We start from the raw sequence: 24,392 nt of genomic DNA on the forward strand, positions 1-24,392 counted from the left end.
CTAATGTATATTATGAATAAATAATAATTTTGTCAATTACACTTATAATATTATTTACTAACACACTCACTTGAAAAGTTCTCTCTGTGAACTTGACTCATTCTCTGGTATATTTCTGTTGCACTGTTTGCAAAAAACTATGTAATTCGTTTTGACTCATTTGAGGAGACTCATGTTGCTGTGTTAGGGGCCAAGCCACCTTAAGCGTTTTCCCAGGTGTTTCTGCACTAGCGCACTACGTCCGTAAACGAAGCCGAAGTTCATTCAGCACTGTGACGTCAGCACAGGTAGGGCTCCTACACCAATAAAAATTCGTTGATTTCAGCTGATCTGTATCAGCTAGTGTTTTTATTGGTGTAGGACCCCTACTTGTGCTGACGTCACACGAATGCAGTGACTAGCAGCGGACGAGTCGGTAGGGCAGGAAGCTCTCCAATTGGCTGATTATCATAATCAATTATTTATTATTGGATAGAGCAAACTATACAATAGTCGGAAAAGAAAAGACAGGCCATTGCCCAAAGCTGATAATCAGCCAATCGGAGAGCTTCCTGGCCTGCCGACTGGTTCGGCCACGGCTTCATGTGGCTTGACTCGACGATTGAAGTGTGACGATATGGTCGATCACAGAGCGTTTAATTGGTGGGACAGTGTTCAGTTCTGTGAATGTCACCCTCTTCCTATTGTCTTATGCTAGTGATATTTGATCAAGAGGTTCAGAAAATCACCCTAGCACATGATATTATTTGAGAAGAATTGTGTTTGACAAGGTCTAGAAAGAGGTTTGCAGGTATTATCTTATTTTGAGGTTTGTTTGCTACTTGCTGTTAGCCTAAACTGATGAACAGAACGTGATGACAGAATTGTCGAAGGAATTAAATTTAGTTGTTGTTACTCAGGGCATATACTGGACCTGCTCCTCAAAAAAAAAAAAAAAAAAAAAAAAAAAATAGGTGGCCGGCATTATTATTTTTAACGGTAACTAGATGAACTGAAATCTCGACAAACTGAGACCCTACAAAACAGCTGATTAGTGTACCAACTACGGTGGTCATTTTTTCCCTAGTCTCAGGCCCGAAAAAATCAGGTCCTGATTTGCTATGAGCAATAATAGTTTAATAGGCCAGAGTGCGTGAATGGCAACACCGCGCACGCACACGAAATGCGATGATTGCTCACTATAATAGTTATATAAGTAATTTGCTAATTGCAGTTCATAAATGATTTATAAACTCTCTAAACTACTATAATTTATATTCCTACATCGTAGAGCAATACGATGTATGAACAACATACGATGTATGATGAAGAACAACAACCCAAGCGGTGGAAAGTCTTTTGAAGGTCGTGCTTGAGAGCTTCGAGAGCAGGGGTTTCACAGGCTTGACATTGTGTGATTTGAGCCGTGCTTTTGACACAGTGGACCACCAGATTCTGCTGTCCAAGTTGGAGTTTTATGGGGTCACTGATGTCTCATTAGGACTCCTGAAATCTTACCTATCAGGTCGTCGCCAGGTGGTCCAGGTGAATGGTAGGGTTCCTGCAATGAAGGCTATTCCACATGGGGTCCCACAAGGGTCCATACTCGGCCCCCTGCTCTCCATAATAATGACAAATGATCTACCTTGTGCACTAGGTAATAGGTTGGCAGCCTATGAAGATGATAACACCATTTTTTATGTGAGCAGCTCTTCAACAGATCTGACAGAGAAGATGAGTGAGTCCTTTGATGCTGCATCGGTGTGGTTCAAGTCAAACTTCCTCAAGCTAAATGAGGAGAAAACCCAAAGAATAATTTTCAGTTTGAGGAATATTGTGGATCAGGAGAGAAGTGTACAACTTCTTAGTTTTCACCTTGATCCAAAATTAACCTGGAACCCCCACATTGAAGTCATCTGTAAGAAACTATCACGGGTGATTTTCTTATTAAGGCAGCTTATTCTCAGTGTGCCAAAGGACTATGTCAAGACAGCCTATTTCTCATTCTTCCAAGGAATCATGTTGTATGGCCTTGAACATTGGGGTGCAGCTAGTGGAGTTAATAGAATTCTCTTGCTTCAAATGAAGGCCATACGAATTATTACTGGCTCAGGAATTATTGACCACTGTCGTCCTCTCTTCTGTGCCGAATCCATCATGACAGTGATATGCCTCTAAATCTTCGTATCACTGAAAAAATTCAAGATTTCTGTGGAGAGTATGCGACTGCGTAGTGACATCCACAACTTTGACACCAGGGGCAGGTACCAGGTCGACAAGGCTGAGCAGAGTGAGGAATAGCCCTAGCAACCTAAATGCCAGACTTTTAAACAGGCTTCCGGCAGCAGCTAGGTCTTTACCAACCAAGGAGTTTCTCCAGGGCACTTATAATTTTCTGATACAAACTCGTATGTATGAAATGAATGAGTTTTTCAGTTTTCCTGAAAGGACTATCAATGTGTTTTACAAAAATACCTTTATCTTACTGTGATATTTCTGTATTTTGATAGACTGAACTCTATATTATTTTTATTAAAAAACAATTTTAGTACCTTGTAAACTTTGACGAACCAATTGCTGTATTTGATGGCTTAAAGGCAATAAAATCATTTATCATTTAATATAATTTGTAGAAGACGAAAACAACCTAATTCAATAGTAATAATATTATTCACTCAGTGAGTAGCCTACACTCCGATCAACTGATTCACCTACTCTCACAAACTAGAACAATTTTAGATTTTCAAAAGAATCACTCGTATAGGCAGCATGCGCTCAGAAGGAAGAATATAGTGAGTTCTCTACATGAAAAGTTGAAATTGCTTGATTTGGAGAGTGTAGGTTCATCAGATGTTCGGAAAGTGTACTTACAGTGTGCTTTTTTTTGCTATTTAGTTTGTGTCTATTGCAAATTATATTATTTGTCATGTAGTAACATTATTAATAGTAGTTTAGAGATTTTATTATTCTATTATTAGAATATTATTCCATTTAAGGCACAAAAAATAGGAAACATTGCCTCCGACGTGCGTGTGCGCGCGGTGTTGCCATTTCAAACTAAACTACGGCCTTTCAAACTAAAGAAGGCCATGGATAAGGATTAGTTTAGTTTTAGTACAGCATGGTGTGGCGAATGGTGATTTGGTGATGCTCAAATTCATATGGTGATCAGCCGATCAACAAACTTTTAAGATTTTTAGAACTCAAAAACTTACTAATTAAAAATATTAGAGTTGCATATCAAGTTCATCTACAGAATATTGTTTTCTACAGTTTCTTTTTAAATAGGGTATAACTTCTTTATTTGTGTCACATTCTGAAGTAATTAAACTGTGAATTATAACCTAAAATAATGGGCGTCGAGCTTGAAATCATTAATCCCGGAGAAGGCAAGATATATCCCAAGAAGGGACAAACAGTTGTGGTGCACTATACAGGAACGCTTGAAAACAACAAGAAGTTTGATTCGTCCAGAGACCGAGGTTCGCCCTTCAAATTCAAGCTGGGAAAAGGCGAAGTGATCAAAGGATGGGACCAGGGTGTGGCGCAGATGTGTGTGGGTATGCGTGCCAAACTTATCTGCTCTCCGGATTTTGCATACGGCTCTCGGGGCCATCCCGGTATCATTCCTCCCAATGCTACACTCACATTCGACGTTGAATTGCTTAAGATCGAATGATGAACCAAAAACTGTTTTTAATTATGTTTTGTTGCAATTAAGTTTACAATTTGTTTCCATGTCTTGTTTCCTTGGAGATTAAATTTTGATTTTGTCTATAGTGCATTTACTTTGAATTATTATTCTATAATAATTTTGCCAATTTCAATAATTTATCATGTACCATGCTAAAGATTAGGCCTATGGTTATACATTCACATCATTCTTGAACTATACGGTAATAAGTAACATTTACTTGTAACAGACGTAGATCTAGCATCATATTATAGATATTGCTTTCTTGGCAAGAAAACACTTATTAAGAAAAATCTTCGTTCTCTGTGCAACAGTGCAAGAAAGTAATTTGTTGGTAAAAATGCTGAATAGTGCCTCAGATCTGTAAGATTTAAAACTAGCATGTGAACATAACTTGAAGGGTTCTGTTGAATTAGGAGGTTTAAAAGAGTAAAGGAAAGGTTAGGCACCACACGAAGGTGAGAAAGAAGACATTTCAATATCAAAGGCGCTTCCCAAAAATAATTTATAAAATTATTGTTACCTATTTATGAAGAGACTGATACGATTCAAAGGATCCCACAAGTCAACCGGTAGTCCCGTCACTATATACATTGATGCATGCAATTTATATTGTAGTTCTGATTTTTTAATATATTATTTGGGTACATAAGAGAAGTCCAGAACCAATTTCTTCATGCAAAATTTCCTTGTGCTAGATACAGGATGGCTCAAAAACCTCGTATTTTTGGCTCATTCTCCAGTTTTCAGCTATTTCTGCCAAATCTCGTAATCGGACAGAAAAATTTGCTCTCGCCTTTTTTCTAGAATATGAAATTCTGAATTTAATGAAATCATTCGGAACTCTCTATTTCCAATGAGTACTGAGTTATGATTTTTCAAAAATGAGTGAAATTTGAAGAAAATTAATTTTGATGAATTTTAGTTTTTGATCAACAATATCTTCCGATTGTTACCATTTAGATGTATAATTCAAAATCCCTCTGGGCAAATTTTTGTGCTCTACAAATTGGGATCAGGTAAAGCGCTCTATCTCATATAGATTTCCAGGTACACCTGACAACGATACCTGTGTCCTTTACGAGATCCAGGAGGCTTTTCCTATACTAACATCCCATTCATCACCTGGTTTCTTGCAGCCACAAAGAGCTATTAGAATAATCATATTTTCTGACCATCTGGCACACTGCAGGCCACTATTCAAAAAGCTTAGAGTACTTACAATCTTTAGCCACTATGTACTCTGCTCACTTCTATTCATAAAGGATAAAGCAAACAACATGACAAAGAGAAGCAACATACATACCTACAACACTCGATATGCGGCAGACCTGGATGTACCTCGAAGCAGACTTACATCAACTCAAAAAAGTTTTGAAATATCAGCAGTGCAACTGTATAATCAACTTCCGGAATATATAAAAAATTGCGAAGCTAGAAAATTCAAACAAATTTTGAAGGAACGCCTAATACAACGGCCATTATACTCATTGGCAGAACTAGTGGATGAGCCCTTATACTCAAACACGAACAGCCGCCATCCCAGAGTTTGAGGGGTGACCCCCTGAACTCCCTGACACAGTCTATCCGGTTCTCCCGGTCAAGGACGAAGAATTCAAGTATCAAGTAGGCCCTTCTCTTTGCCCCTGGTTTCTCGCAATCCAGTGTGATATGCTTGGCAGTCTCTTCAGACTGCTTAGTCCTCGTGACCTACGTGAGTTCCACTCCTGGCCTTTTTTTAGACACTATATATTATTATAAAAGCACCACCTATCAGCACGGTCCACATCATACCTTGGGTTGGCCTAAGAAGTAAGAATATGGACAAGGAAGGCCTTCAGATAGAAAAAGAAAGGAAGAATGGCACAAAGCTGAGTCTATGGAGAAGTGCCATTCTAGAAATGAACATTTCTAAAGCATATTACGAAGGAGAGGAAGGGCTTTGGAAAAGGGGTCCCTTTTAGTCGCCTCTTACAAGCAGCGATACTGTGGGTGTATTCTGGTTTTCAACAAATTCTTGAGTACGATGTTTGACTCAAAGCTCCCCCAATTCGCAGGGGGCTTATAAAATTAAGAGATGTTTACGTTAAGATATGGCGGGTGTGGGTACCAAAGTCCGTCATCTGCACGAGTGAACAACATTTTTCTAAATCTTTTTGCTTTGGAAGAACATCGATATGTTCCCTATTTTGATGTTAACCATTGGACTAGCCTACAATTTTGGACTGATAGGAACATCCCTAGTTGTTTGTTGATGTGAATAAGGGGTGGGGTGCTTTAGAAGTAGAAAGAAGCAATATTGTGCATGCCCAACTGCAATGTCTATTCCCAATAATTGGGAATAATTATTATAAAATATCGCCACGCCGGCTACTTGACTCAAATAGCTGGATACAATATTAGGAATTCCTTTATACTATATAGAAGGTCCTGATACAACTGAGCTGGATGATCAAATGTTATTGCTACGCACTATTAAACTATTTCAAAGATTAAAATCTATTTTATATTTGCATTAACATTAGAATATTTCAATAATATTTTCAATATCTGCATTACCAAAACATTGTTTCTCACATAGTCCAGGCAATGAATGCTCAAAAAATGGTATAGAGGGAAAAGTTGGGAAGACAATTTTTGACCCCGCCGTTCTGTTTAGGGTAGTAAGGAGGTAAACATATCAAAAGTCCCCCCTTATACCCCATTAGCACAGGGGGTAGGGGTGGGGGTGGTTTAAAGGTACCATTTTTTGGTTTCTCGCATAAAACTCAAAACCTATGTATCCTAAGGACTTGACTGTCATATAACAAATTAAAGCTTACATAATTTCCTACATGTTCATTATACAACTTTTTTCATATCTCCTCTAGTTTTCTAAATATCCGCTCTTGAAGGTGTGATATTTTTGAAAAGAGCACGTTTGCCACCAAGTTTTTTCTATTATTGCGTTTTAAGAATCGACGGGAAGAGTCCATGCTGATTATCAGCTTATAGAGCATTAAATTCTCCTCAATTTGATGTATAATTTCACACTTTCACGAATTTCCCTAAACCTTTTGCAGCAGCTTTAATGTTGAGTGTGAAATCTCCATTTTTGCAAAAATAGACTAATATTGACAAAGGAATTTGGAGGGAATGTTTTAAACAAAATTTTTGACTTTTCAGCTTTGCTGAGACTAGTTAGGAGGAGAACATATCAAAAGTCCCCATTCCTAACTCATGTGCTAAGAGGATGAAGGTGGTTTAAAAGTTGCATTTTTCAGCGTTTTGCTCCCACGCTCATATCTTGAGAATAATGGGTTCAATCGACATGACTAACAATTAAAAGATGAAGCTTGATAAATTCTCTACACTTTTTGTTGAATGTAATTTTGTAATATTCCCAAATGTTCCCGAGATATTCGCTCTTGAAAGTGTGTAATTGTTAAAATAACAGGTTTTTATCCAATGTTTTGCTCTTTCAGGGGTTATAGCTCTCCAACAATGCATCATAAAAACTGATGCTTATCGTAGGTTTGTAGAGCATTGAATTTTCTTTGAAATGATGTATTATTTTCCTATTCCAAGTTTTCCTTTTATTTTTATAGCAGTTTCAATGTGGGGGGTGAAATTTTCGTTGCTGCAACAAGTGTCAACTCAGCGGTTCCACACCTTCAACAGAGGGGATAAAGATGCGCACTTTTGCTATGTTCACCTATTAGCTAGTCCAAATAAAGCTGCAAAGTCAAAAATTGTGTCACAGACACCCCCTTCAAATGTCATTGTCATACGTTCAATTGTTGCAGCAATGAAAATTTCACCCCCTACATTGAAGCTACTATAACAATGAAAGGAAAACTTGGAATAGGAAAATAATACATCATTTCAAAGAGAATTCAATGCTCTACAAACCTACGATAAGCATCAGTTTTTATGATGTATTGTTGGAGAGTTATAATCCCTGAAAGAGCAAAACATTGGATAAAAACCTGTTATTTTAACAATTACACACTTTCAAGAGCGAATATCTCGGGAACTGTTGGGAATATTACAAAATTACACTCAACAAAAAGTGTAGAGAATTTATCAAGCTTCATCTTTTAATTGTTAGTCATGTCGATTGAACCCATTATTCTCAAGATATGAGCGTGGGAGCAAAACGCTGAAAAATGCAACTTTTAAACCACCTTCATCCCCTTAGCACATGAGTTAGGAATGGGGACTTTTGATATGTTCTCCTCCTAACTAGTCTCAGCAAAGCTGAAATGTCAAAAATTTTGTTTAAAACATTCCCTCCAAATTCCTTTGTCAGTCTATTTTTGCAAAAATGGAGATTTCACACTCAACACTAAAGCTGTTGCAAAAGGTGTAGGGAAATTCGTAAAAGTGTGAAATTATACATCAAATTGAAGTGAATTTAATGCTCTATAAGCTGATAATAAGCATGGACACTTCTCGTCTATTTTTCAAAAATGTCACACCTTCAAGAGCGGATAATTCGAAAACTAGAGGAGATATAAAAAAGTTGTGTAATGAATTTTGTAGAAAATTATGTAAGCTCCAATTTGTTATATGACAGTCAAGACCTTCGGATAAATAGTTTTTGAGTTTTATGCGAGAAACCAAAAAATTGTACCTTTAAACCACCCCCACCCCCTTAGCACAGGGGGTAGGGGTGGGGACTTTTGATATGTTTACCTCCTTACTACCCTAAACAGAACGGCGGGGTCAAAAATTGTCTTCCCAACTTTTCCCTCTATAACCTTTCCTTGACTGGACTAACAAACCAATTTCCTTAAAAAATCCTATTTAAACATACCTCTATTTTTTAAAATCAGGAGCACTTCCTTCATTGGTAGGGTACGGTACCTACCTACTCTCAGTTCAAAATTTTGAGAATGAAAATATATAATAAGTAGTATCCAAAATTTAATTATCAAAGCTCCCAACTGATGTATTGCCATTAGTAGTATTGATGTATCAAAGATGTATTTTTCCAAATAAGATTGGACCATGAATAATTGACTAACCTAGTATTTTTTCTCAATTTTCGTTCCACATCATTTGAATCTAGTCCTTAAATTCCTCACTCTAGTCTCATATTTTACTTTTTTATCTTTTTATTCATTTGTTATCAACTGAAAGCTGATAAAGACCTTCAAGATATCACAAAAGCCCTTGAGATTGTTAGCCAAGCTTTAGAAAGAAACTAAATAAGTAAAAAAAACCTAAATAACATGGAATTGGGTGAATTTGAAAGAATATTGAGAGAAATAAAATATTAAACTGTATTGCATTCACACTGATAAATACAAATTAGAATGGACTCATACACAGCCGCAACATCAAATATTCAAACAGTCAACATAATAATTAATTTAAATATCAGTCTAGAAAGTATATATTACGGCAATATAAATAAATAGAATTGTTAAAATCGTTTATTGAGATAATTTTGCATAAATGCAATTGTGATGCTTGGTCGGTTTCAGTTTTTAAAATTTAGTTTATGATAATAGTATGAGGATGATTTTAGTTATTCTGGAAATTGGAGATGTTTTTTATGGAATGATCTGGAATTGGTGTTTGCGCTAAGCTGCTAGAACACTGTTACTACGTGTAGAGCGTGATAAATTTGTCTTGGACCCAGAGATATGTTTGAGAGGCAAATTTGTAGGTTGCGTTCAGACCTTCAACGGCGTACTTCTGTAATTTTTCCGACGAGAATTCTCCTCTGTAACAAAACAAATGAAAGTCATGTGATGAAAATCATCTTGAAATAATCCTAATAAACCTGATTGGAAAATGACTAAATACAAATTACTTTTTTCCAACAAAGTAACAAGACAACCTTGCCTTGAATAGTGTAAGCAGATTATCATTAATATCAATGATATTTAAGCAGAATCCAAAATACGTTCTACCGACTACTTTCAACAAATGGAAAAATAATTTAAATTATTTCCGAGAAACTTTCTCGCTTTCACCACCCACTCATCTTTTGAAAAAAAAATGTTTCTAGAATGTCGAAAATGTCATGCTTTTTGCTCAAGATGTCTCGACATTGACGGACATAATTATTAATTGAAAAATAATTATAGGTGGGAAAAAATGATCCAGACACCAATAGAAAGGAGACATTTTGATATAAAATTCTTACTTATTACGACATCCAATAATTATGAGAGAAGTGAATTGTTATTCAAAAGAAAAACAATCCCCGCAATGTTTGTCAGATAAAATCCTATCTTTGCAATGTTTTAAATTTCATCAGAAAAAATATATTATTTTAATCCTTGAACCCTGAAAATGTTTAAGCACTACAGGAATATGGGAGATGATATTCGACATACAACACTGTGATTAAATTGGAAATTTATTTCAAGTCGCAATTTTACACAAATTAGTAACGCTGTATTCCTTCGGATGGAGGGCCAAGTCTCGACTTATTTTATACAAACTATAGTGTATAGAGTTGTAAATTGTTGAAGTTTCGAGTAGGAATAACTTAATTTCTATCATATTATAAGAAATATAATGACTTCTTCATTTTAAAGTTGTAGGCTATTGAAAAATCCCAATTATTCATTATGGTATCAAGTGGATATCGCTTCAGATACTCAAGGATAGGTATTGCAATATAAATGTTTATAGGAGGTTATCAAAGTTGATCGAAGGTATTCAAAACACCTGCTAAAAACTAAGGTTAGGTGGAATAGATAAAGAGCTCAATTTCGACGATTTTGGAATACTGCAGATGATCATACACACAACATGTTCAATATTTATCTGCATCAGATATTGACAAAACCGCTTTAAATAAAATCAGAAAAGCATGCATAATCAACTTTTATAATTAAATTGCTAGTTGTTAAAATTTTGAAAAAACAGCCTCAAATCGGACTTATTCTGGAACAGAAGTTAGAACACCTTCTTTCCTTTCTTAGTGCATTACTGTTCTTGTTTGCTTAAATAGCCATAAACAAATCGGTAATTTATTCACATTACGTTCAATAATTCGATACTCACACAAACACATTTTTAAGTAGCCATTCGTAAGCTGATCCGCAGAACTGGACTACAATATTAACAAATGCAATTCCATACTTCAAAACAAATTGCAAGAACACTTTCGACCACTGGGACAATAGGTCCAAGCCATGCATCAGTTGTGCTTTACTTGGTGCATAAGTATCAACCTGCAGAATGAATTATCAAGTTAAAAATAAATCATAATAAGAACATAAAAGTAAAAGTACACTGAATAAGTAATATTCTCCATACTAGTGATTCCAATTACAGTATTTCTTCACAAATTTTCAAAAATGTAATTTCAATTTATTCATAGCTCTTATTATTATAGTCTGTTATATTATATTAAATGCCGGTTGCACAAAAGCTGGTTAAGTTTTAAAAAACTGTCTTATCAAAAAGGCCTCTGATTGTTCTCGTAAAATTAATCACGGTTAAAATTTAACCGGCTTTTGTGCAACCAGGCCTATGTGTTTTTCCAGTAACTGATAATATTGAAAAAATTGCTAGTCCCATAGCATGTATTTCAAGGATCTTTAAACCAAGATTTCAATAAAAACCTTATCTTTATCAGAATATTGTTAAAACTAAGACATGCACTATAAAACTGTCAAAAAAGTTTTGGACTCATTTAATTTTTCTCCGAACTATTTTTGTGCATGATCAGATGAACACATAGTAAGTGAAAATGGCCTTAAATTTCTGGGCCTAAGGCCCAGTTCCTAGAAGATTCATTAAATCAAGTGGACTGTTAAACTTGATAATATTATAAGACGGGTATGATAAATATAGTTACCCATTTGCCAACGAACGGAAGTTTTTCAACGATAAAACTGTAAATATGACTCATTGCTTGTGCGACATTCTTATAGCCAACAAGTGCGTACTCTTTTCCCTTCTTAATGTAGGGACTCGTTGTATTGCTCACTTTCTCGTAGTAGACTGGTCCATTTTTTCGAGTCCATCTGGAAATTGAAGAAAAATAATTACAACGTGCATTTAATATAATTAATAGAATGAGCGAAATAATAAACACATTACTGTGCAAGTATTAATAGATTATAAAAGAGGCTGGCCACTAACGACAGGACATGAATGATGAAAAATTTGTGTACACACATGTCGTCATACATTGTTGTGTAATCACAGCAAATAGCTTTGAACAAACTTTTTGAGGAATTATATTTGAGGTTAAATTATTTTTGTATCTTTATCATTTCTAATTTTCCAGTGGTTTATCTATTGTTATTGATTGTTTATTTTATGTTAGAAGCTGTTGTCAAACAGCTGTTTTTTGTTCGAAGCCTATCACTGATGACAAAACATGCATCATGAATTTGTGTATGTGCATGTGTACACACATGTTCATCATGCATGTCCTGTCGTTAGTGCATAAATTATGTAGTTAGTGGCATTGCATCATGAACATATTATTTGTCTTGAGAAAATAAGCAAAATTGTTCAGCAGCAGTTTTTTCAAAGTAGAAGTATTGTATTAATCTGTGATCTTACTTAACTCCCATCCCAATTCAATGAAAAAAAATAGTAAAAACGTCCATGTTTCTGGAAACTAAGAATCATAATTATTAGCACATTCAAATGATCTCCCTGTAACATTCTATTTGCTCAAGTTTATGCCTACATGTGTACTAGACTCGTGAGTGGGTTATGAGGAGTGGAGTCAACTCTTATCTCATTAGAATAAATAATTATTCAATCGGTGGAAATGGATCAACTTTGCCTTATTATAATCAATTCATTTAGTTGACTAACTACTACAGACAAATACAGTGGCAATAAAAGAAGATCAATGATTGGAGAATGGGAAGCATTTATGCTATTTATGAGGAATACCAACAATTCAAAGTGGATTTCACTATAGTTTTAATGACATTCATGAAAAGCGAAACGTGAGATTAGCAAAGTTGTACCTACTTGACCATAGGATCGCTGTAAATACTGATTTTCTTCCATGTGGCCTCGGCTCCTTCGACAACGCCAGTACCCTTGAGCAGCTTCCCAGTTGGTGAAGCTGAAACAAAAGTTGCATTCCAGTGTTATGGATCGTTGCCAATTCAAACTGCTATCTTTTAGCAAAAGTACAACGCATAAACAAATAATTTATTCTGTGGTTTTTACTTTTTCTTCTACAATTTGCTTGTTGATTACACTGATATTGAAATTACATGGAAAACTGAAATTGTTGATGGAGGTCTACCTTACAATCAACAAAGGTGCTATGGGCGAAGTTGAAGCAGAAGGCTAATTTAATAGCAAATAATTAAAAATCTGGTGTGGTACACTCACACAACTTTCCTTGCTCATTGAACTGTAAGCCTCATCCTCAAACGAGAATAATTTAGGGGAATAACATAATGACGATTGGCGGTAACATATTTGAAACTACGATCAGACTACTGTATATGTGTTTATATAATTGTTTTCAGAGTTCTTTTTCCTTTGTGTAAATTGTGAAATTCGATGATTTTTTCTAAAGTCGTCAAAACAGCTGTTCTACAGATGAAATATCTCGACTATGTGCTCTTTTTATAAACTGCTCTACCTACCTACCTCATGCACGAGAAGGAGGTTACAAAGTTCATTTCTCTAGGATGGGGTGGACCCCCCATTAGTTTCTCAGGAAGGAGACTCATGCCAGTTGATAGAGCTGATAAATAACTATAAAAGGTATGAGTTTGAAAAAAATCGGTCAAGTCATTTTTGAGAAAATCGTGAAAAACATGGTTTTTTAGTAATTATCCGCTATTTTTCTCAAAAATATTACGGAGCTCCTGCAATTTTTCCAGAAATGAGACTCATGTCAGTTGATAGGGCTTATGAATAGCTATCCATGGTATAAATTTGAAGAAAATCGTTAGAGCCTTTCGAGAAAACCGTGAAAACATGGTTTTTTAGTAACTATCCGCCATTTTTTCCGCCATCTTGAATTGAATTTTATTGAATTTCTTATTGTCGGATCCTCATGGTATAAGGACCTAAAGTTTGAAATTTCAAGTCAATCGGTTAATTAGGAATGGAGATATCGTGTTCACAGACATACACACATACACACACAGACCAATACCCAAAAATCATGTTTTTGGATTCAGGGGACCTTAAAACTTGAAATTAGGGCACCTTAATTTTTTGGAAAGCAATACTTTCCTTACCTATGGTAATAGGGCAAGGAAAGTAAAAAAACATTATGAGATTATTTCTAAAATTGCAGTCGAATAAACCATAAAATGAATTGTTTCAATTAAAAAACGTTACCATACTGCATGTACAATGGTAACATGAATAAGATTATCTATAATAGAGTTTCTATTGAAAAGGAAGACTGGGAAAAAACTTATCAAACATTTATGATAAGATTTATTGATATAGGGAAATTTTAATATGATAAAATGATATATTAAACTACGGCAATTCTAATTTGTTATTGGATTTGCGTGAGTCCTTGAAGTGAGAAGGCACAGCCATTCATGTACCTATGCATAATTCTAGATTCCGTGTTTATCAATGATCCAATTTGAAATAGAAAGTATCTGTATTTATCATTAATTAGATTTGAAATAGAAATTCTAGACCAGAATGGCTGGAATTAAGTGTTTTACAACTTGATTCTTCAGTGCTCAAAGAATAAAAAACTGAGTCATGATTACCTTACTTCCTACTACGAATAAAAAAATTAATATTAATTGTAACAATATTATTATCATCAACATAGGCCACCATGAAAAACACAAAAAACAAACAAAATAACAGTACCTCATAGTAGTGAGAGCTTAGCAGTAAACTCATACTAGTGGTATTGAAATACTGTATCTCAATTTAGTCAGTCATATTAACGAGTGAAGTCACCTTAACAAAAATGTTACTATCCTAACAAATAAAGTGAAAATAGTTTAAATTATGGCAGTTCAACAACTCACCTCTCAATGATCCGTAGGTGTTGACTTGATAGCCTACAAAAGCAGCCAATCCAACAATGAGCAAGAAAAACAATTTGAAGAATGGAAACCCAGACGATTTTTTACTTTTAGCCATTTTCTTGTTTACAAGCGCCTGTGAAAAAAGGATTAAAATAATTATCTTACAAGACTCATAAAACTTTTAAATATTTTACAATTTATACACATTGCTAATACACCTTCTAATAATTAGCATGCTACAATAATACAAATCGTAGTTAATTGTACATTGCTTTAGTTTTCATAGAATGCACAAGCCTTTAATAAAAACTGAAAGTTCATTCAAGAAATGCCTCCCATCCAACCCACTACGCTATAATATACAATTGATTAAATACAACAATTGAGACACAGATTTGACTGTAGTTATTGACAAAAATTCAAAAAGTGTAGTAATAAATAAGACGGAACGAAAAATATAATACATAACAACCCCTCGAAGATTAAGGATCGCTTCATTATACAATAATGATATTTAGAAATTTACCAAACTTATTCAAAACAATTTACTCTGTAATTATTAAAAAATTGACTGTACTAATCAAGAATAAATTAAAAACTACAATGATAATATAATGCAGCAAAAAATATGATTAATTATTATAGTGATGACCGTATCACTGTCGCTATGAATGATCCATTTGTTAAACTGAGGTTCGTTATGGATGATGAGATTCAGAGTATGAATGATCTGAGCGTGGTTGAATGAACTCATCTTATCCTAAGATTTACTTTGTTGTTAATATCTCGAATTCAACTAAGCTGCTGTATATGACAACTTTTTTATGATTTATGCATCGCAGATAATTGTTTGACCAAGGAAACCAAAACTATGGATTGGTCACGAATAAGCACTACAGTGCTATGTATTACATGTTGTAAAGACTGGATTTAAAGAAAAATGCTGATTTTATGCCGCAGAAAAGCAATTTGAACTTCGAGAAATGCCAGTCATGGTTCGAGGGTTTCTGAGGGAAATTTATTCATCGATAAAATCAACATCTAATATGAGGGTTTCATTATTTTAAGAGAATGAATTTCCGTAAATAAAATATCAGCACTTTCCCAACTGCCACAATAATAGAATGATAAATACAATAGATTGATTACCTAGGAGCCCAATTCTAATCAATATTAATGACCAGTGATTCATAATTTATTCACGACCAATTATTAATTCATCTACCAATCAATTCATATTTGATTCAAGATTAGAATATTGAAGATCACAATAGATCAGAAAGAAATATTCCAAAAATACATTTGATGAAGTAGTTTGAGTCAAATATATAATATGGCCTCTGTTTCATATATGTCTATTAGATTAAACAGTGATTGACTGCGGATTACTGACATCACATGAAACCACGGCATTTATACTATTTTTATTTATGATAGAAGTATATCCTACGATCAGAAAATAGTAGAAACTATTCATTTTAATTGAAAATACAAAGATTTTTTGGAATTTACTGATGTGTATTCAATATGAACGAATGAACAATTTACTAAGATTTCTCAGATTTAAAATAAAATGACAGAAAATCCATGTCCTATCTCTGAAAATATATCATTTAGCTATCTAATATCATTCAACATAAAATGAAAGAGGCTTTTCCAACAAATAATCTATCAGTCAAAGGTTACATTAATAAGATTGTGAACCAAGACCTCGGACAGAAAAGAATGACACACTATTCAACACGATAACAATAATCTTGCTTCATTAAAACCACACGATTTTAATAATTTAACCTTGGGAGTTCACGAGCATCACTTTCAGCAGGAAGAATCTTGATTAGTTGCTGGATATTATGAATTTTATCAATCTAAGGATTTCAGGAATATTCCTGATACAGATTAATCAGAATCAGATCTACTTTTTGAGATCAATCTCAACACATTTCGATTAATGTGTACAATATTGTATCTAAAAACTTGATCAGCAGAATATTGAATACTAATTAAAAATATATTGTGCTGATTTAGTTGATAAAATTATTAAAATAATACTTCACAGAATGATTTGATAAATAATTACGGTAGTATAAGATGTGAAAAATTATTTCGTGTTTAATTCCAAAATTAAAATGAACGACATAGAATCATAATAGGGTAAAACAATAATAATCTCCTTTATTTAGTGATTTACACAATGCTATCGTTTGCAAACTCAAACAAATATTCTAAACGGAGAAATTTATGCACCGTTATTGATAGAAAGCTTAATACAAAGGAAGAATGATAATTTGCAGTGATAACGTGTAAGGAAATCCTACTTGAAAGGGAATGTTATCTGGTAAACATACAGCGCTGTTTTGTAGAAGAGAAAGTGTAAATTCTCAGCAATTAACTGAATTAGCTGTTGACTGAATGTCTCATCTATTCTTCTCTTTATTATTGTTCCACTGCTCAAGTTTATAAAAGAAAACTGGAGAAATATGATAAATAATCTTATAATTAAGTTTACACTTAAAGTAACACAAACCAACCAAATGTAATATTAGCTATAGAGTACTTTAAAAATCTCTTTGTAAATTACTTACAAAATGTTATTAATGTTGTGTAATTATTTTTTAATATGTTGGATGAATAATTCTTGTAGACAAGAATACTCAATTTACATGAATTAGCGAACACTGTAAAGGTACATAACGGTTTTTATTTAATGGAATAATGGTTGTCTAGTATGCACATAAATCAAGGTCGGCTACTTTCTTCTAGAGGGTTCTGAATTTAAATAAAGCAGGCAACATCCCAGGGTTTGAATGGATTTAATGAAATGAGGTCACGTTCCTTCTTACAATATTATACTTTGGATATAAATTTGTTGAATAAAAAAATACGACAAAATAACTTTCAGTTCAATACTTGATTATTCTATTTTTTTTTTTGAAACAATTCTTTTATAAAAAGAGAATGCTGTAGGCTACGGTAATTGTTTTTCACTGTACCATAATATAGTAAAGAAGTGTTACAAGTCACCAGGTGTTACTTTTCTTATTGTTTAGGAAGAGATGAGTATTTATTGTTTCGAATGAGTACTGAATGATGCTTGCATGGAATAGTTCTACCTCTCTTGATTATATATTAGTGCTGTTGAACATCTAAAACGACCTTGAATGTTTGAAAAAATATCACGTTGCACTCATGATGCGCATTTTCATTATAACCCAATGACATGAATTACCGAATCATGCTGCAATTGGGAATTTGCAAATGTAAAAGTATTCAATTTATGGTTCTGACTAGATGTGAGAAAAATAAATTGTGTCCTTTTTATATGGGAGTGGACAAATGACCAAACATAAAGTTTTTATAGGAATATTTTGAAATATTTTTCAGGTTACTTGGTAGTAAGCTAAGGGATCCCACTATCTACGATTACATGAATGAATTTATTATAACTTAATGTGCTTCATACCTGTTAGACTAACAGCTTATCAATCATTGTTTAAATGTAGATGGATCCAAGCTCAAAACTAAACTACGATTATATGGAGGCATGATTGCGTTTATTATTATGTTTCATTCCAGGTTTTAACTTACAGCTGATCTACAGTATTTCAGTTCAACCGTGAAGGTACATAAAGGTACATGGTGAGCCAAATATTTATACACAAGCGAGTTTATGTAACTTTTATTGTAGATTAGAACTGGGAACCAACAGTTTTTAATATAATTTAAAACACCTGAAGTACATGGGTAAATTCTATACCTAGAATGTGGAATTTTCTTCAGGTATTCAGATTATATTTTCTTCAAGAAAATAACTTTTTCAGTAAATAATTGAACAGTAGTTTTTATTGACATCCTCTTCTTGAAAGTTGAAAGACATTATGATAGGTCATCATCCTGAGATAAAAATAGGACTTTCAAATTTTAGCAAGAGGAGAGGAGGAGAGAGAAATTACAACAAACCTAACCTATCAATATCCACTACAGTCTGCCGGCTATTTATATTCATGTAAGAATGTACTTGTTCTTTGAATTTATTGTTCATATAGACTAAGAATGTTCAAATGAAGAAACTCAAGTTATAAATAACATTATTCTATTATCATCTATATCATCTTAATAATAATAATGAGTCGAGGTTCAATATTAAGAACAAGAAAATGTGAAAGGTGAAAAACAAGAATGTAACAGTATGACTAAAACTTCAAGTGCAACAAAAATTTTGGCTATATAGAAGACAAGGGTTAACGTAAAAGAAATAAAAATTTATTTGTCAATAAGGAATAATAAAACTAGATGATAATTATTTTATATCAGGTTACGGTACAAGGAATGAGCCTTTGACTAAAAGTGAAAATGACATTACAAGTCCATCCGGGAATCAACATAGGTGCATCGTAATAAAGGGTGAAGTAATCAATATTCCCCCTTATTCTATATCGTGGTAAGTGGAAGACAAATGAATACAGTAGGACCTTATCCACGTAGTACACTATAAAGCCCTACTATCATAATTGAGTTATGTAACGTCATGTGCAGAGCTACATTCTTACATATTGAATCAATCGTCCAATTCATCATTTAATTATTTGATGTGCATTAAGTGAAATTTAGAAAGTGAAAGCGAAAACGTTCATGAATATATTAGCTCGTCGAGACAGAAAAGAGCTAACAAACATCAAGTTAGAAAAACGAGTTTGTCATCGAACTTTCTACGGAAATTTAAAAAGTAAAAGAACGCACATTGAATCGTAATCAGATGAAATCCTTACAAAATAAAAAAAAAATTATATTTATGAACTATAAATGGGATAGAGTAGCGTAAAAGGTAGCATTTTATAAGTTTATAGGATACGGTACCTTACACAAGCAGTTGGATAGGTTAAGTGCAGAATACAAATAAACAAATCTAAACTATTTCTACAATACTTGATACTTTAAATATTACCATTTCAATAGTAGAAAAATCCAAGAAGTAACCTAATTTTATCAAGAAGGAATATTATTACGTAGGATGTTAACAACACTCACGCAAAAATAATTCACTGGATTGACAACAACAACTGAACTCAACACTGAACTTGACTAGACTGGGCGGCAAAAAGCTCAAGCAAGATGCAACTGGCAAGGCAGCCCCGGCCAAACAGATGTTTTGTGAACACCTCACACAACCAATCAGCTGATAATGATTTCATGATAGTGAGTTGGAGCACGGCAGCGCTATCTGCCTCATTATTGACAAATGATAAATCTCTCTATATATACCAGAAAGGCTGGCTGGTGAATAACTATAGCGAGGTCCACGTAATAATGGCAATGGAGAAAGATAGGAGAAAAACGTTGCCGATCCTCACTGTCTAGTCAATGCATTCTTGACAGTAACTGATACATGTTTATTAATGTAATATTAACTATTGTTCATCCTCGTTTAAAATGATCAATTATATTTTATTAAGCAAGAAATTATATTTTTCTATAATTTCATAATGAATTTTCATACGGTACCGGTAATTAAGATGAAATTAATTAATAATTACTAGCAGGTAACCCGTGCTCCGCAAGGGTCTATTTCAAAACTTTACAAACTGAAAACTTGACGTAATAAAATATTGAAAAATTGAAAATAGGCCTATAACCATCCTCGGTTAATAAAGAATCTTTATGAAAAATTTCAAGTCAATCAGTTTATTTAGTTCAGACGTGATGAAACGTCAAACATAATTTTCCTATCCCGCTACGTGTATAGCCTAAGCCAGTTCTTTCCATTATTATAGTATAGATAAGGATGATTTATCAGTATCTAATGAGAATAACTTTTGAATGGTATGAGAAATCTATGTGCGGTTTTCACCATTCATTTTCTCATATGACTACCTTCCAATTTAAAAAAATCTGGTGCGGTACACTCACTCATTGATCTATAAGCCTCATTAACGAGAATAATTTAGGGAATAACATTATGCCAATTGGCGGCTACATAATTAAAACTACGATTATACTATTGTAATTGTGTTCAGAGTACATTTTCCTAATTATGCAATTTAAGGATTTTTTAAAAGTTGTCAAAACAGCTGTTCTACAAATAAAATATCGACGTGTGTTCTTTTTAATGAACTGCTCTACCTACCTACCTCACGCACGAGAAGGAGGTTTCAAAGTAAATTTCTCAAGGATGGGGTGGACCCCCTTTTAATTTCTCAGGGAGGAGACACATGCCAGTTAATAGAGCTGATATATAACTATACAGAGTATGAATTTGAAAAAAATCGGTCAAGTCATTTTTGAGAAAATCATGATAGAAATTTAACAAAATTCATTCTTCTCAGGAATATTACGGAGCTCCTGCAATTTTCCCAGAAATGAGACTCATGTCAGTTGATATCTTCAATCTTCATTTGTAGGACCATTAACCAGCCAGATGAGCTGGGTTGGTCATCACGTCAAAAATACAATATCACACAGAGTTTTTGACAACACTGTCACGTCAAAAAATAAAACATAATGGCATAGATGGCTAAACACGGTGATGGCCACTAAATGTCAACTGTAGACTCCTGAAAAAATTCACTCAAGGAGTAGTATGGTCTGGCACGCAGCCAGGACTTGAGTCTCCTCTTAAACTCACTGTCACTCAAATGACGCACAGATGGAGGTAGCATATTAAACATTTTAATAGCGATATTGGGATAACAGTCACTTCGAGAGCATTTCGAAGTGAGTAGGCACTCTGCAACCCCCTCAAATTCACTGTCAGATTGGTATTCCTAATACCAACCAGGGAAGCAAAGATTAACTGGCTAAAAACTGTGAGAATCCCGAGTCTGGCGAAGAGTGGCCTACGATAGGGCTTATAAATAGCTATCTAGGGTATAAATTTGAAGAAAATCGTTAGAGCCGTTTTCGAGAAAACTGTGAAAAACATGGTTTTTTAGTCATTATCCACCATTTTTTCCGCCATTTTGAATTGAATTTTATTGAATTTCTTATTGTCGGATCCTCATCATGGTATAAGGACCACAAGTTTAAAATTTCAAGTCAATCGGTTAATTAGGAATGGAGTTATTGTGTTCACAGACACACACACACCCACACAGACCAACACCCAAAAATCATGTTTTAGGACTCAGGGGACCTTGAAACGTATAGAAATTTAGAAATTGGGGTACCTTAATTTTTTTCGGAAAGTAATACTTTCCTTACCTATGGTAATAGGGTAAGGAAAGTAAAAAAATATCAAACATGATTGAAATTGAAACAGTAGCGATCATCATCATCATTATCTAAAGTAACCAAATTATAGTAGGATTCACATCAGTGTCAGCATTGATGCTATTAATGAGGAATACTGACAGTCAACGAACTGCAATGCATATTCTCGAATCTTGGCTTTCAATTCTGCAACAACGGAAGAATTGAGAGCCAAGATTCGAGAAGCGATTTCAAATTCCAGTTGTAGTGTTACGTCAAACCATGGACAATGTGATGAAGAGACTACAGGAATGTTTGCGTAGGAAAGGAATACACCTACAAGATGTCATCTTCAATAAATAAATGTTAAGGTATTATTTATTCTAAAATGGCATTATTTTTACTATTGAATGATATGAAAAACTTTATTTAAAGATTTGTTTTTCTTGAAATTATTTAACTTTCAAAATTTCCCGTTTCTCTGAAACACCCTGTACTTGAAAAACTGACAGTATCATATTGATTTTTATCAATACATAAATTTTAGTTTCGATTAGATCCTCAATTTGAATCGGGCAGCCTTTGCTTACCAAATTCTAAACAAGATACCAACAAATTCGTTTCACTCCTAATTTTTGTCTAATCCTATTATATTAAGCGAGCAATTTCTGTATGACTGTTTATATTTTTATAATATCTGGTTATTTATGTTCAACGGATCTCAAAAACGGCTCTAACGATTTTCACGAAATTTGGAATATAGTAGGTTTATGATATCAAAATTTGATTGCTCTAAGTCTCATCCCTGGGAAAACTCGCTGAAGGACATGAAAAGGATAATTCATCCTTGGAAAAACAGATGATGATTTCGTCGTCTGTCGATAACAGAAGATGCGTGTGCCTGTGTGGGAGATCAGCTGTGTAATAAATTAGCTTACCGTATCTCGCGAGAAATATAGAAATTTTAATTGACTCGATCAAAATAATCTGATTTGTTGACATGAGATGGTATATATCATAATATTCAAAGTTAATCATTATTTTACAGTTCTAAGTGATTAGTGAGTGTTATTTTGTATTCAATTTGGTATGTAAACAATCTAAATTAAACTTTTTTTGTTTTCAAATATTTTACCTGAATTCAAGTGTATGGAACATAACCCAATTTTTGGAATATTTATGGTGTATACATCAAAATTCGGGGAAAAAAACAATTTTGGGCTATGCCTGTTAGTCCTTCCCCAATCATTTTAAAGAATTGAGTTCTGTTAATCAATAAATAAATAACAAGCAAAGTCGGGTGCCCCGATATTAGTACATTATAATGGAAGAATATGAATTATTACATTACTAATTTTATTGTGATCATGCTTTTCTTATTAATTCCGATGATACAGCATGAAACCCATGTCCATTCCATTTATATTGGTTGCGAAATTTTACATAAAATAATTAATTGATAAACTCAAAGTTCAATCGTAATGAAAACAACTTCCTCCAAAAAATAATTTATAATAATACGTTTCGAGGGAAAAAATTGATAACAAAAAAAAAGGAAGAATCGGGATTCGATCCGAGAGCACTCGCGCCATGATCGAGTAGGATAATCTACCGCTAGACCACGGCTAAATATGATTTCTTGTACTAACCTTATAACTTCCTTTCTTATAATCAAACACATTTTACAACAATGTAGCTATGCTGTATAAAATTTCAATATCGGGGTACCGAGCTTCGCTCGTTATTTATTGATAAGCAGAACACAATTTTTTAGAATGATTTGGGAAGGACTAACAGGCACAGCCCAAAACTGTTTCTTCACCGAATTTTGGTTTATACACTATAACTAAATAAATAGTCCAAAAAGTAGGTTATGCTCCATACACTTGAATTCAGGTCGAATTTTCAGTCCAAACATTTGAAAACAGAAAAGTTCTTATTTAGATTGTTAGATTGTTTACAAACCAAATTGAATAACAAAATAACACTCACCAATCACTTAGAACTGTGAAATTAACTACCTCAACTTGACTTTGAAAATTATGATAATATAATTATACTCTTATTACTTTCCTTCCCTATTACCATAGGTAAGTTTTGAAAGTATTGATTTCGGAAAAAAATGAAGATACCGCAATTTCCAAATTTTCATAAGTTTCAAGGTCCCCTGAGTCCAAAAAAGTGGTTTTTGGGTATTGGTCCGTATGTGTGTGTGTGTGTGTGTGTGTGTGTGTGTGTGTGTGTGTGTGTGTGTGTGTGTGTACACGATATCTCATCTCCCAATCAACGGAATGACTTGAAATTTAGAACTTAAGGTCCTTGTATCTGAAAAAAGTTTCAGGAGCTCCGCCCTATCTATGCAAAGTTTGATTTTAGATTCCCAATTATCAGGCTTCAGATACAATTTGAACAAAACATTTCAAGTGGAAAAGATTTAGCATAAAAATCTTTACAATTAATGTTCTGTTACATTTTCACCTAAAATAGAAAATAAGCTCGAAATTCGAGAAAATAAGATTATTAAATTGCAAAGTATTGGCAACTGTTGTTTCTATTAAATTATTCACTATGAAGAGATAGTAGACATC

General features: G+C 33.7%; 2 protein-coding genes across 2 annotated transcripts in view; one reads left to right on the forward strand and one right to left on the reverse strand.

The window, feature by feature from the left end:
• The first annotated feature begins 2,809 nt into the window (after positions 1-2,809).
• LOC111044160 (peptidyl-prolyl cis-trans isomerase Fkbp12) lies at positions 2,810-3,763 on the forward strand. Its single transcript, XM_022329237.2, has one exon. The coding sequence runs from the start codon at positions 3,332-3,334 to the stop codon at positions 3,656-3,658; it is 327 nt and encodes a 108-aa protein (XP_022184929.1). The 5' UTR covers positions 2,810-3,331; the 3' UTR covers positions 3,659-3,763.
• Positions 3,764-8,926: 5,163 nt separating this feature from the next.
• The window catches only part of LOC111044159 (transmembrane protein 214-A), a 40,385-nt gene continuing 24,919 nt past the window's right edge, over positions 8,927-24,392 (reverse strand). Inside the window, exons 8-12 of the mRNA XM_022329236.2 lie at positions 14,620-14,752; positions 12,620-12,716; positions 11,481-11,649; positions 10,682-10,851; positions 8,927-9,386 (exon numbers count right to left, since the gene is read on the reverse strand). Of these exons, the coding sequence (XP_022184928.2) occupies positions 9,266-9,386; positions 10,682-10,851; positions 11,481-11,649; positions 12,620-12,716; positions 14,620-14,752 (690 nt within the window). The 3' untranslated portion in view covers positions 8,927-9,265. The remainder of the gene's footprint in view (positions 9,387-10,681; positions 10,852-11,480; positions 11,650-12,619; positions 12,717-14,619; positions 14,753-24,392) is intronic.

Source organism: Nilaparvata lugens, chromosome 2, assembly GCF_014356525.2.
Source record: "Nilaparvata lugens isolate BPH chromosome 2, ASM1435652v1, whole genome shotgun sequence".
Lineage (NCBI taxonomy): Eukaryota > Metazoa > Arthropoda > Insecta > Hemiptera > Delphacidae > Nilaparvata > Nilaparvata lugens.

What these genes read in the sequence shown, in the direction of transcription:
- LOC111044160 (XM_022329237.2), top strand. Translation starts at nt 3,332, where the DNA reads ATGGGCGTCGAGCTTGAAATCATTAATCCCGGAGAAGGCAAGATATAT.